We start from the raw sequence: 15,651 nt of genomic DNA, 5'->3' as shown, positions 1-15,651 counted from the left end.
TTTTTATTATTATAAACAACTTACCATGATATAAATTTTATTAATTTTCTTTAATATCTGTATAAAATGATTCTTTTGGAGACGTTTCAGAGAGAAGGAAAAAAAGTTTGTTCATCATTTAAACCTAGTGTCATCATCTCTTCATCTATCAACAAAAATACCAATTGCGATTTATATTAAGACAGCCTCTACTTCTTTTTGAGGTCATTCATTCTATTAATTACATAAAAAACGAAAACTTATGAATTTTCCTCTCGGCTATTAACAAGTTAAAATACCAATACATAATAGTCCCATGATTTCATTTTAGTTGACCTAGGCCGCCGATTATTTGATATATTTCACTGTTTCAATGTTAAATACTAATAAGACTAGAATCTTAAACAACATTATAAACCAATGTACCCATTTGGCATTGACACACAATAATAACAATTTATTTTCATTTATCGCACTTTCGAACGTGTCAATATACATACCAAAATATTGAACAGTTGTTCGTCTCATATAAAATTTATTAAATGTATTCTATTTCAAGAATTCAAGAATTTTAAATAAAAAAAAAGGTAACACCATAATAATGAGAATTATTCTCTTTTATTACATCGGTTAAATAAAATAAATTGATGACTCTGTATGATATTAAACAGAAAAATATTGGTCATAATACAAACATAAGACGTTATTAAATTTGGTGTCAAGTAAACGCTCTTGCACAAATATTGAAGGTGCTGATTCGTTTGAGATACTTTAGCTGGATGTTTGAGCAGGCGTCAATAACGAAACAGATTTATTTTTGGTAATTTTATACTTTTGCTGTCCCCTCGAAAAATCATCCGATTTCGATGAATTTTTTTTTAACGCAGTTCATATATTTTTTCGTTAATCCACACAAAAAACGAACTTTTTGGAAAAAAAATATGGAAAAATGTTTGTTAATTTTTGTTTTATCTTACTTAAAGATTTCATATGGTTTTCTGACTTTAAATGTGGTCATAAATGCACTTCTTCAGATATAATCGTTCATAACTTTTGTACCAAATATCTAACGAAATTCATGTGTTTTTTTGTTAATTTACAAAAAAAACCGAATATTTTGAAAAATAAAAATCACGTAAAAATGTTTATTTATTAATTTTTTACAAAATCAACTTTTATCCTTAACAATGGTACATAAAATTTACGTACATAGTCGAATTATACTTATTTCTTTGGTCTACTCGAAAATGAATATTTACCAAAAAAAAAATGATGATCCTTGAATGGAATTGGAAATTTATATGAGGTGCAGGGGGGAACCTTCAAAAGGTACTCTCTTGGATGAACCTTCTACCTGCCAGGCGAGTTATGTGGGATTCTTACCGCACTAAACCCTTTGACCCTGCTCTTGGAACGGTGTTTCCCCGGGGGCACTCTTTGTAAATACTACTTCGCCGGGGCGTTCTTATATGATGTTACTGTTACTCTTCGTACGTGGTGCGGAGGTCCTTGATGATGGTCTCCGCGTACTCCGCTACCTTGTTCCATGCTGCTTGGCTCTTCAGTATGTGCTCCACTATATTTTCTGGACTGAACCTTCAATGGGGCTCCAATGAAACTATACTGCTAAGAGTTTACAGAGCTCTCATATGCTCAAAGCTTGACTATGGTTGTTTTATCTATATGTCCGCTTCCAAGTCTAAAACTGACTTAAGACGACAATCTCCTCTCCTGTCATATGCTGCTAAAGTATCTTCCAATTCTTCTAATCCTGTCCATTCGCTACTTACCACTACTTCCGTACCTAACAACTCACGAATAACTGTAAATTCAATCCCTCAATTGCTCACACCTCTACTCCAAAATACCAACCTCTCGTTGACCTTTCCACTTTCTTTGCCTTCTTCTCCCCCTTGGATAAAAAATATTCCCATAGTAGATACCTCACTAACTATCTACAATAAACACGAATCCCCTAGCGTTCTTGTAGAGAAAGCATTCTTGGAAATTCTGCATAATACGGATGCCTCCAAAGCTGAATCCAGTGTGGGTTGCGCAGTCACTACAAACCACGAACTCATAAGTTCTTTCCGCTTACCCTCGACGTGTAGTGTTTACACTGGTGAACTATACAGTATCCTTCAAGCCTTCAAATATATTTCTTCTCCCCATAAACATATCGCCATATGTACTGACTCTCTTTCATCCATCCATTCACCGACCATACAATGGTCCAAAACAAAACAAACAAACCACTTTTGATGTATATTAAAGGTTAAGTTTCTACTAAACCTCTTAATTGCCACTTGTGACTGCCTAATAACTTATTTGACAAATAACTCGATTTGATCGGAGGTTTACTTTATTAGAAGGTGGAGAAACCGATTTTATTTGATATTATTAAAAAGCAAAAATTTATTTTAGTAAAATATACCTTCATTACTTTCTTTACACGAAAATAAAAAACACTTCTCTCTGTATATTCAATACATTGGTAATTTTATACGTGTCATACTTCTTTCTGTATTTTAATATATCGGTAATACAATATTATGTGGTATCATTTTAATAATCTATACAGTAGATAGATATTTTTATTAAAATCGTAATATTTTTATGTGGGACGTTCACGACTTTCGAATTTGAACCAAATATTCAGTTCACGTTGATTAATGAACCAATTTCGTAAAACAATTTTTGTTATTGGTGATTTTATCAAACACGGGTACTGTTGTTAAAAATAGTATAAAACTACATTATTTCATTCATGAAATGTATCAAAATCTTTTTTGATAAAGACCAAAATAGCTTAAAACGTCAATATTATATGTTTTTAAATGAAAATTCATTAAGAGGTCTAAAAAGAAAAGAGTTTAAGAAAATTATTCTATTCTTTATAAACTCTTGCAAAAAAAATCCATTAGGTTTGGTTTGGGGATCACATTCATTCCCAAAAAACAAAGTGAGAGACATATTGAGAGAAATAAGTCTGTAGAATATTTAAAGGAAGTTTATCGAATCAATAAATGCTTGTAGTATTCGTGAGTAAATATAATGCTGTGTATCTTTGTTCTTATAATGAATGCTTCCTATTGTAAGAAATCTCGTGATCAAACGACAAGCAGTACTTTTCTTCATTACTTTTCATCGAACGAAGCAATAATTATATTTATCGATCTTCCACCGGGTCCACAACATCAAACTTAATTTTAACATTGTATTTAAAAAGAATTTTAAAATTTGGCAAGTTTATTTACTATCAACAAGATCAGTTAAAAATAAACGGCAATTGAACTCAAATTTCATAAATTGACGTGAATCGACATCAATCGCCGTCAAGGGACAATCGACTTTAGTATTAATCTACCAGATATAACAAAACTAGACGCCAATTCACTTCAAATAACATGAATTGACGTGAATCAACATCAAGGGACAATATATTTGAACGTTAATCAACAAGATCTGACAAAAGTAGATGCCAATTGACCTCAAACGACTTGAATTGACGTGAAGCGGCATCAATCGCCGTCAATAGATATCAATCGGCTTCAATGGATTGTTAATCGACAAGATCTGGCAAATACTACAAAAGTAGTCGCCAATTGAACTCAAATGACATGAATTGACGTGAATCGACATCAATCAACATCAAGGGACAATCGATTTCAATATTAATCGACAAGATCTGACAAAAATAGACTCCAATCAACCTCGAATGACATGAATTGCCGGAATTAACATCAAGGGACATTATATTTCAACGTTAATCAACAAGATCTGACAAAAGTAGATGCCAATTGACCTCAAATGACATGAATTGACGTGAATCGACATCAATCAACATCAAGGGACAATCGACTTCAATGTTAATCGACAAGATCTGGCAAAAGTAGTCGCCAATTGAACCCAAATGACATGAATTGACGTGAATCGACATCAATCAACATCAAGGGACAATCGACTTCAATGTTAATCGACAAGATCTGACAAAAATAGACGCCAATCAACCTCGAATGGCATGAATTAGCCGAAATTAACATCAATCGGCACTTTAGTGGGTTTTTAGAAAATTTACAAATTCTAAGTTCTTCATAACTGAAATTATGATAGAAATTAGTCTTCAAAGTAACAAAACTAAGCTTAAATAAATAAAAATTCAAATCGAGAATGTTTCATCTTTTAAGTGTAATTTCACCTTTTCAGGATACAGTATTTAGACGAAAGTATCTGTATCTATTATGAAAGTTAACATATTGGTAGCTACAGTTGGATATCTGAGTATAATCAAGTATGTAAATACTTTCATTACCGTTTTAGCATATCATACATTTATTATGAGAAATCCGAATTATTCATAAATATTTCTGTCAAGTTCTACTTCGATACTGGTGACCTCTATCTTGAAAACTGGTCTTTCCTACTTGTTTATCGTCCACCCACATAAAACATTCATTAAAAAGACTAATTGCTTTGGAGACTAAAAATATTGTTAATTAAATATAATTGATTTCAATTAATTAGTAATATTTAGTGACGAATATTCCTTAGATGGAACTCATAGTCGAAAGCAGCGTTCAGTGAACGATCAATTTTAATCTTCTTCTGATACGTTTACTTTTAAGAACGTATTTCTTAAATATTGAAGATATTCGTTAGCTTCATGCTCACTCTACAAAGTGACGTGCCATAAGTCAAATAACTAATTTATTTACATTTCCCTTTAACTCTAATCACGCAATTCTAAGCTCAGCTTTCTGACCTGTCACGCGACGATGTTAATAAAAGAGAGAAGCATCGCGCAACCTGAAAATTATAGAAATCATCATTTATTTCTTCATTTCTTGTTTCTACATCGTGAATCACTAAACGTTGTATTATGAAGTAATTAAGTTTACTGTTGATCCTGCAGTTCGAGTTGTATAAGTGAATCTGTTTGATATTGAATGTTAATATGAAGTATTGATGAAGAACATGCAACAAATTTTCGGTGTCGTCATCATAGTATAAATAAAATTGAACACATTAAGGCAGAAAAATTTGCTACATGAATCGTATGATCATCATTGTTGCATGATAATCCAGCTTGAAATAAACAAACATAATTAGTTACCAAATCGAAATCAACACAGTCCAAATACAATACGAAAATAGCCTTCAAAAATTCAATGCTTATACACAATGCTAATGATTTCTACAAGCTATATGTTTCATACAAATGTGTTGGTGGTGCTCGTCGTCACAAAAATGAAAAGGAGAAATCTCAATTAACGTCTAGCAATTTTTGCGTAATTCTACGACTGAAACTTATAGAGAAGTATTAACAGTGTTTGGTGATGATCCCATGATCCGTACATAAATGTTTCATTCAAGTGGGTGAGATAAACCCATCGAGATGCACATTAACACTAACCTGCAACGTGTAAGCGCCCTAATGTGACAAAATCAATGTCCAACAAAGTCATCACGAATAATTGGGTGCTGTTTCGCGATAATGCACCTTACGCGTTCAAGATGATGCATCTTTTAGCAGAAAGGTTTCTCCAGCCTCTATATTTGCCAGATCTTTCGGTTTGCGATTCTCTCGTTTCCCAAAAATCAATAACGTCGTAAAAGGAGCGCGTTTTGAGTAGCGTGAAAATATTAGTGACGATTAGGAGAAATCAGTTTCATTATTTAGTTGTTGTTTATTCAAAAGTTTTAGCTTTAACGACAATATTAATAAATCCTTCATTTACTATAGAAATCTAATATTGTCTTTATTTTTTGTTAGATGGGATTTATCTTTTCCGTTTTTTTTTTTTTTTTAAATTCCTTTTTCATATTTAAAACTTTAGTCTAATAATTCCATAGCAAAATTATTTATTGTGATGATTGAAATTGAAATAAAACGTTATTAATCGGAACCCGTATTTCTGTATGCGTCATTTCGAATTTACTCTTTGTATCCATTTCCGTCCTTTTCATAATTCAATTCTGTCTTGTTCTTTTCAACTCAATTATTGCATCCTTTGTTATATCACAAATTGAATTCGATTGCAATTGTTAGTGGTACATTGTCAGATATACAATATTGAACTTGATTAAACGAATTGGAAATACCTGTTGAATTTGATATCTTCCGCCGACACGAATGTCAAATAAATAACGAGGATACGTACTGACATGTTTGGACGATCTTATCGATCGATAACATCAAAATATATTGTGTCACTTATACAGGGCGTATTGTAATTGTCCAAATTTTTACATACTCAAAATTCGTTAAAAGATAAACAAAAATAATTCCATAGATTTGTAAAGGCCGCTTGACATGGTGCAAGATAACGTTCAATAGATTGTAAAATCTCATAAATAAATATTACACGTCGTTTGACATTATTCAAATCTTTTGCGATTGCATCATATTTGCCATTAATGGAAATTACATTAGAAAAAGTAAACAAATTCCTAACCTTAACTTTGTTATCAAGTCAAAAGTTTCGTTTCGCTAGAATTGCAACACCAATACGATAATATTGCAAGTGCAAGATCTTGCATGACATGTACATGCTCAGCAATGCAATTTTGACAATATTAAAAAATTCATAACTCCTATGCAAGTTTGATTCCCTAGATTAACGTCTCAAGGTGTTTCAAAGATACATTGAAGCAAATTTTATGAAAGTTTGAGGAAAATCGAAGTTCGAAGAAAAAAGTTTTAGCTGAAAATAACGATTTTATAAAATTTGATTGGTCGTAGTTGGCAATAACTTCAACAAAGGGGAGCAATCAAGTAAAAGGAAAGATTTATAATATCTAGTTATATACGAGAGTTGTCTGAAAAGTATAAATTGAAAAATATATTTACGCATGCATTGATGGGTTTCTTGATTCTATTTTGACAATCGTTGTAAAGATACTGTAGTTATAAAACCAATCGATACTCGATAATCATTTTTATCAATTGGTAATTGCCGAAGAGTAAACGAATAACGAAAAAAAATAATTGAAGTCAGCTGATCAGAACAGTAACTAGTAAAGTATAGAAACTTATTAAAGTATGTTCAAATGCTTGTTTGTTGTATAACCAATTCGTGTCAAAGCTGTCTATCAAAAAAATATATTTTTTTTTCAACGTAATCTCTTTTTAGCTCTATATCCTTTTCCCTGCGAAGTTCGATATCCTTTTTATTATAAAAATCTTGAATCTTCTCAAAATAGCCATTAACTGCCGGCATCACCTGGAAAATCTTGGACCGCAGAATCATTTTTTCAAATATGGGAACAGAGGGAGCTAAATCTGGCGAGTAGGGTGCATAATTTATTGATTATGGCCATTGCAATAACAGATTTCTTGGCTGGTGCATTATCTTGATGGAAAAACACTTTCTTCTTAGCCAGATGCGGCCTTTTTTCTCCCGATTGTTTCACTTAAACGTTGCATAATACTAGCCGTTGATTGTTTTTTCCTTTTTCAAGTTAGTCAATGAAAATTATCCCACGAGCATCCCACAAAACTGACGCCATACCTTGCTTGCAAATGAAACGGATTTTGCTTTCTTTGAAGCCGGTTCCCCCTTTTCAGTTCGTTGTTTTGATTGTTTTCGTTTTGGCTTTCTTTTTGTTGCCACACACACGATAGAAACATCTGTACGACTCTGTTTTTGTTCCATTATATGCAAACGCGGCATCCATCTTGCGCACAGCATTCTCATGTCTAAATGGTTAGTAAATACGCGATGTACCGCACTTTTTGAAATGCCTACTATGTCTTCTATCTCGCGCACTTTCAATCGACGATCATCCATTCTTGAAACATATGCTGAATAGTTTGTATACTTCCTACTTTTCAAACAACTACCGCCCTCTATAAGTCAGGCTAAATAAGCATTGAAATGTCAAAAGTCAAAACAAATCTGAGACCTCTCTTTCGAAATTCAGAGCAAAGAGATCTTACTCAGAGTTTTCAAACATTGATATAAGCGACATCTGAGTAAAGTGGATTGCACAGTCAAATTCATCAAATTTCGTAGCGAAATATATTGTAGAACCACAGATTTACCTTTGACGTACAATATCTCAAATACTTTTCAAATGTCAAAATCAACTACACGAGGTTTCATCTCTATTCCGAAGTTGATTCTCAAATTTAATTGAACCACTCATTGATCTTTAATATTTCTCATTAAAATTTTGAGAATGATTCGAAAACTTTGATTACTAGCTCGTCAAATTACTATTGAACTACTTGTGATTTAACTTTATGTTTATGAAGCTACACGTCCAAATAAAATTTGCTTCGTAATTCAACTTGAAAAAAAGTTTAAGAAACAATGCTGTAATTAAATTTGTTCGCGAATAAGCATACGAAAACAAAGAACATACTCTGTTTACTTCAGAGACTTGACGCAACAAACTCCAATCTAAATATAATTAATTTAATGTAACTTCTATTTATTTTATTATTATAAATAAATGTTTGCTGTATCTGTATCGAATTCCACTAGGTATTTTGCATACGGCTTTTGAAACTGTGTATTGGATTAACTGTAAAACCAGGTTTATTAAATAGAAATTACAAATCGCATAAAATTAGAAGATTAATAAATTTATAAACCATCTCGTACTCGGAGGATTATAAATGTATTATGATGACGTGTTCGAGACGTGAAATTTAAATGTCGCCGTATTAACAATTTAAATAACTCGAAATTAGAAATTTTTCCTGTTTTGCATTCTAGTAGCATTGATTCGTACAATATTCTTAGAAATATTTTCATTGAAATTCACATTTGATTCTATTTTGTTGGTATTATTTGATGTAGAATGTTTTTTGTTTTGATTTCAACTTCGAACCTAACCACCCATGTTTGATCAATTGAACAAATATGTAACTTCATCATTAAATTAGAATTTTGGTCAAAATGTAGCTAATTTTTTTTGGAATGATCATTCAAACGATTCTTATGGTATTGGTTAACAAAAATTACAGGTATAAAGTCTACAGGTAAATCCATGAGTTCACTAAACCGTTTCGATCAACAGCTTTGAACTTAAATTTTCTTCAGTTGGTACTGGCCATCTTTCAGTGCATGTTCATATGATCTGTGATACATACCAAAAGAGGTTTTCCAAGTTTTAAGTCAGGAGAAGCTCTGTCATATATTAGAAAATATATTAATTCACAAGTCCATGGCGTAGTAGAAAGTCCGAAGAGAAGAAACAAAAGAAAGCTTCTAACATGTGTGAGGAAAATAGCAGGTGAAATCGTTGCGAAAACTTCAATTTACCAACTTAGGCCATATCTGTGAAACTTTCTATAAGACTTTTAGCAGTGTTTGTTGCTTAAAAATAACTCCAGCAAGAGAATTTGTCAGGTGATGAAATTTCCTGCAATTTTTCAGAGCATACTGATGATGAAGATATCGATGACATCGATGAAGATACCGCCATATCTCTCATACCACATGCAACTGGAGTGAAAGCTTCAGGAATGGCGCTCAATTATGTGGATCAGCAAGAATTTGTTTTCCTATGAAAATTTAAATCATGAATCTTTTGCAAGACTCGTTTCATCCGTTGAGATTTGGACATTTTAACTGAGGGTCATTTTTTTTTAACCACCGATCGCTCCGTGCAGACGTTACGTGAACATAACAAAGTGAGCATGCGCTGTAATGCGATGTAGCATTACATACTCCACCATTCAGGCGTCAGTCGGCGTTGAACTACAGCCTCGTAAACATGTACGCCATTATTGATACTCCCGCCAAGTGTAAATTGCAAAGTATGAATCATTTTCTACAGGCTGAAAGCCCATATTGGTGCAAAAATTCATCGGAGAATGAGTCGTGTGTATGGAAAAAACTTCATGAGTGATGGTGTCGAAAGTTCGAAGATGGCCGTAACGATGTACATCATGAAGGGAACCAAGGACGCAAATTTGTCGTTTCAGATGATCTGGTTCAACGAGTTGAAAGAATAGTTAAAAATCCGCAGATTCACAATACTGCTTTGTCTACGGAATTTCCAAAAGTTTCAACGTCTGTTCATTGGCGGCAGCTTTCTTTGAAGAGGGTATTGAAAAGCTTGTCCACAGATATGACAAATGTCTCAATCTCTTCAGAGATTATGTCGATTGTTTGGTAATAAAATTATTGTTTTAATATGAACTTGTCTATTATTTTCTTCGAGTTCTAGTAATAAACTAGTTTTATTTTATTATTGCTAACAAAATATTTGATGTTGATATAGAATTGATACGGGACTCGCCCTAGATAGTAAACTCCTTTGATATAACAATGAAAAGGGGATAACATGTAAAGCCACGAAAGCCTTTGTGGTGTGCAGATATTTCAGAGACAAGAATTATGGTTGTAATCCAAAGATCTTGTAGTGGATGTATCACGTAAAGGGCTACTACAACTGATGTTAATACCACGAGAATTAATATCTGGAATTGCAAATACCTACTAGCCTGTCTATGTACAACCGGGGCCATGGCCAATATTTTACTATAATTATTTGTATTTTGATAGCGTAATTTAACTTTTTTAACTAGTAATATATACGAGGTGTAGCTATCAAATAATGAGACTGGTGATATAAAATATTTTATTTTGTTGTTATGAAACAGTGCAGGAAATCTTTTTCTGTCAATTCCTAAGGGAAGCGAGCCGCTTGTTCTATCTCAATGATCTAAGACTGGGATGTTGTACTTGGTTAGAAACCTCTTCACGAACAGTGCGGATTTTATGCACCAGTTTTGAACACACTTTTTGCATATTGGAATTTTTGTGTAAAATTTGCGGCACACATTCTCCACCAATTCCTGCAGATTCAACAATTGCACGAATATTTAGCCGACGGTCAGATCGAACAATAGTAACGGATATAATCGATATTTTCGTCCGTTGTTGACGGGGAAGGGCAACCGAACGTAAATCGTTTTCAACATCGTTATCGGTCATCTTAAAAACGCTTAAACCATTATATAAAGTTTTCTTCAAGTGAAATGTCACAGCTCCTATACAAACGAAGGCCACGGCTACACTGGTTTGTCTACAGTCACGATAGACGTCGCATTCGAAAGAGTAGGCCTCAGGCTAAACAGCTGACAGTCGCCGCTAACCTTTGGAGCATGCCTACTTTTTCTGTAGCCACATCTCGTAATATGAATTGTGGTTTTCACTATATTTATTGTATGAGATTAGTTCCTAATTGTGCTCTAATATTTGTGTGTGTTAACTCATTTTGAAGCTGTAAAATTTAATTGTAAAACACACCCTCTAAAAGCGTCATTGACTTGAATTAAGACCGAAAATTCGTTTACATTCGATACTCATTTATATTTATTATTCGAACTTGGTGTAATTTATGTCTTCTTATATTTCAGCTGGCGATTCAGATGCTGCTGTAGAACTCCGAGAAGAAAAATATGAAATTCACATCGAACGATCCCAAACAGGTTTAGGCTTATCGATAGCCGGGGGACGTGGTTCGACGCCGTTTAAAGGCGACGACGAGGGTATTTTCATTTCTAGAGTAACAGAAGGTGGTCCCGCTGATCTAGCAGGTCTCAAAGTAGGCGATAAAGTCTTAGTAGTCAATGGAATAAATGTTGTAGACGTTAGTCATTATGATGCCGTTGAAGTATTAAAAGCATCGGGTCCAGTATTGATTTTACAAGTAACTCGAGAAGTCACTAGGTTGGTGAAACCTCCTAGCACTTATGTGACGAGTAAACCCAGCTTAACGCCATCTTTAATTAATAAAAGCGATACTGCGAATAAAAATAATGTACCTCCACCTCTTCCACCGCCCTTAGACGAAGATATAACTTTACAAAAAATTCTAATCCACACTACGCTCATCAGAGATTCTAGAGGCTTAGGTTTTAGCATAGCCGGAGGCAAAGGATCTCAACCGTTCAAGGCTGACTCCGACGCTATTTACGTATCACGTATTACCGACGGCGGAGTTGCCGATAGAGACGGAAAACTTTCTGTCGGCGATAAAGTAATTTCTATAAACGGTGTGGATTTGACGGGAGCTTCGCACGAACAAGCCGTCAGTATGCTTACGGGCGTAGAGAGATTCGTAAGGCTCGTGGTGGAAAGGGAAGTACCTAGCGAGAAAAATGGAGACGCTATTATTAGTCCGGGGCCTCAACAAAGTCCGAGATTATTTGGATTACCCAAACCTTATACGGGATTGTACGCTGCCAATAGTTATATGGCTAATAGACCCGGATATAGAAGATCTATGGAAATTGAAAAGAAGGTACGTCGATTTTATTTATTTATTTTTTTTTTATAAAAAATTTATGTAAAAAAACATTTTTAACCCGGTGGTTAAGTGGTGACATCCTAATCTAGGGGATGATTTAATGATTTTCAATAAAACAGTATCTATGCAGGTGATGTAGTACGGATCTAGTTGTTGAAAAAAAAACAAAAGAATATGGACGGAATGGATGGATGGATGGAATATGGAATAAGACCAAATATATAGAGATGGGAAGGGATCTGAAGACACCAGTTTAAAGCGACGACGGAACACAGTAGGTCCATTAGTTTGGATATCTGGGAGTGTCAGTGACAAACTAAGGAGGTGAAACCAGGAAAATCGGCTAAAGACTGACGAGATTGGGATCAAAATATATTTTAAGAGTCGCCAAGCTGCAGATATAAAACCAACGGCTCTGTGTTGTAGCGATTGTTGTATCTTGAACCATAAAAAAGAAACCAAAATAAACATGAGAGAGAAATATACTAAGAAGGATTTTCGGGAATTGCAGAGGCAAAACGAGAAGAAAGAAGAACGTGATATGGGAAGTTAAAAGAAGAATAGGATAAAAAAACGCAGAGAAGATTTAGAAAGAATAAATCTGGCAATAAATAGCTATGAACAAAAAGAGATGGGGAAAAGCAACAGAGCGACTCCAAACCTTGTGCCTATAGAACCAAATAATATTTCAATATTCTAAGTACTAGTTTTTTTTGTTGCTTGTTTAAACAAAAATCGTGAGTGGAAGGTAGGTATACAAAAATTATGTAATGTGACTGGCAACGTGGCGCTCGATTAGGAAACATTTGGATCATGAGACTCAAGGTAGCGACACCCAAAAACCTTCTTCTTTCACTGGCTAGAGATCTTTCAAAATGTTTCTTCTTCCTACCCATCAGACGCATTCATTTAGTTTTTCCAGTAAATGTTATCCTATGCTATAAAGGATTATCCCCAGTGCTTTTGTTTATTATCAGATTTTATTGTGCAATAATTGATATGAACATGAAGCTATTAGTCTTTTCACAAAAATAATTTTATGTGGTAGTTTTTTGTAGTCTCCAAAAGTGGTATGTACCCAAAAACGTCCTCTAACTACGGTTCTACTTGCTAAATCCCTAATCAATATTCGAGAATTTGCAGAACTTCTAAAAGGTACCTCCTCTTCTTTTCGTGGTCCAGCCCCATATTAAATTGGAATATCTGAAACCGTTGATGATATTCATACTGCACCTACATCCACAATTATACTGTCTGATGCGCCCAAGTTATTGTCTTCAAAGACTGAAGGTTTTAAATGCCCTTGCCGGATATTGGAGTAGGTTCTCACTTGTAAGAATTTTCTTCTGATACTGCCTTCCACACTGTCTTCTTAGTGAACCAAGAGATGTTCACTGCTTAAGGGAATGAATCTAAAAAGGAGATGCTGCTACCTAAATTAGATTCAATAATAATTGGGAGTTGATGTTTGAATGTTTAACATACGACTACTATAACTAACATTTCTTCACGTTATTATTTATTGAGTTTATCTCATCGTGGTGCCACACCTGCGAGTATTGACGATAATAATTAATCACTACTGTATCGTGTAATAACCTATTAATCATCCTTAATTAATATTTGTCATTATAATTGAGGAAACGTACAAATTATCTATAATATGTTGATGATGTTTATTTTGTTATTGTTTCGAATGATTCTTTGTACATTTATGTTTTGGAAAATAACTCAAATATTTTGTTGCGTGTTTTTTTTTTTTAATGAATATGAGATGCGTTATTTTTGTTGTGAGCTAATTTTTCATCATCAAAAAATAAATAATTTCATTTCATTGTCATGATGAATAATCCGGAATTGGAGGAATACAAAAACGATGAGAATTTTTTGAGATATTTCACTAAATCACGTGGAAATCATAGAGCATTGCATTGACCAATTATTGCGGCCAAAATCAGAAAAGAATATTAGAAACAGTTAATATATCGATTTATGTCAAGTCAAATAAAAATTCTGCCACGTGTTTCTAATTAATAGAAGAAAATTAATAATGGAATATAAGAAAAATTGTTTTTGGGAGAGAATACACAATTAATTATCAAATTAACAATAAAAATTTCGAATTAATATAAAAAATATTTTAAAATATTCACAAATTGTTCAAAATTTGACATGGCAAATACAATATCATTCAGGCGTTTAGCCAAAATTTCACTAAATCCTGACATTGAAACAAATAGATGTCTGGCACACAAGTAGTTTTTGAGGAGTACTTTAAGAAAAAAAAATTGTTCTGCGCGCGAGCGGCCATGGAAAATGGGTCAAACCACCGGAAAAAAATTTAGTCAATCGGTCCATTATAGATATAAACTGCCCCGATGAGTTGTTTTCCAGACATGGACCCCTGGTACGAGAGTTGTGGAGCGGATGTTCAAGTTTATTGGGCTGTAACTGTATGGATTCGTGATTTGAGTAGACTGAAATCAGATTTTCTAATAATAATTGTTATAAAGTTGATTTGCGCCGATTATACAATTGATATTTGTGAACTCGCTCCCCGATTCTGAAAACAGCTTTGACAGTTCGAATTATTTATTTACGACAGTCAACAGTCAAAAAAAAAAAAAACTATCTATAGTCCCACATCAATTGAAATACATTTCTTAAAAGTGGGAGGTACATCATTGTTATTCAATTATTCGAAGCGGCCCCCGCTGACTTCCCTGTCAGCTCGTTCGCCGTGTGAGTAATCGTCGCTTGGTATTTCAAAATAAAACTGGCATGAGATTACTAAGAAAAAAATGAAGGCCGCTGCGAGAACAAGCAGGTTCTGAAGTATGGATTTTAACATTGATGAAGCTATAGTCGATAATATAAACTACTAGCCGTATCAGAAGAATTTCCAGGTGTGTTGGAAAATTGCGGAAGTGTAAAAAAGAGGAATGGAAACTTTCTTATCGCATATTTTCAAACGCATGTCCTGAAATAGCAGGGTATTGGGACCAGAATGACAAGTGACCTTTTTCAGGAATCTGCATTTTGATATTTTTACGTCAATCGCATAGACATCGATCAGAAAAAATGGGCAAACTAAAAAACTTCGTGTTTAGAAAAATGTAGTTGAATTTGGCAAAAGACAAGGTGGAAATGAATATTAAATCTTATTTGTTCAATTTGACTTACTGAGTTGTTGACGCGTAGATCTGATATAGCTCATTATCACGTAAAGGAAACTTTTCCGAAAAAATGTGTAAAAACTTCTTAAGTGCAGATTTTCACGTTCTACAATTTATTTTATATACATTGTATCAAACTCCTTCCACGTTATTGACAAAATACCAATTTTCCTGGGTTTCCCCAGTTTCTATAGTCGCTGGTGTTCAAAAACTGCTCGTATAGCAT

General features: G+C 33.7%; 1 protein-coding gene across 18 annotated transcripts in view; it reads left to right on the top strand.

Moving 5' to 3' along the window:
• Window positions 1-15,651, top strand: part of LOC130444483 (protein lap4-like) — a 169,688-nt gene that overhangs the window by 112,571 nt on the left and 41,466 nt on the right. For all 18 annotated transcript variants that reach the window (XR_008909959.1, XM_056779615.1, XM_056779616.1 and 15 more), the window contains one exon: window positions 11,357-12,243. Coding sequence is in view for 17 of the 18 variants with exons in the window: in XM_056779615.1 (XP_056635593.1) it covers window positions 11,357-12,243 (887 nt within the window). In the remaining variant the exon portion in view is untranslated. The remainder of the gene's footprint in view (window positions 1-11,356; window positions 12,244-15,651) is intronic.

Source organism: Diorhabda sublineata, chromosome 5, assembly GCF_026230105.1.
Source record: "Diorhabda sublineata isolate icDioSubl1.1 chromosome 5, icDioSubl1.1, whole genome shotgun sequence".
Lineage (NCBI taxonomy): Eukaryota > Metazoa > Arthropoda > Insecta > Coleoptera > Chrysomelidae > Diorhabda > Diorhabda sublineata.
Note: the sequence above shows the minus strand (reverse complement) of the source record. Positions and strands in the feature narration are given on the sequence as shown.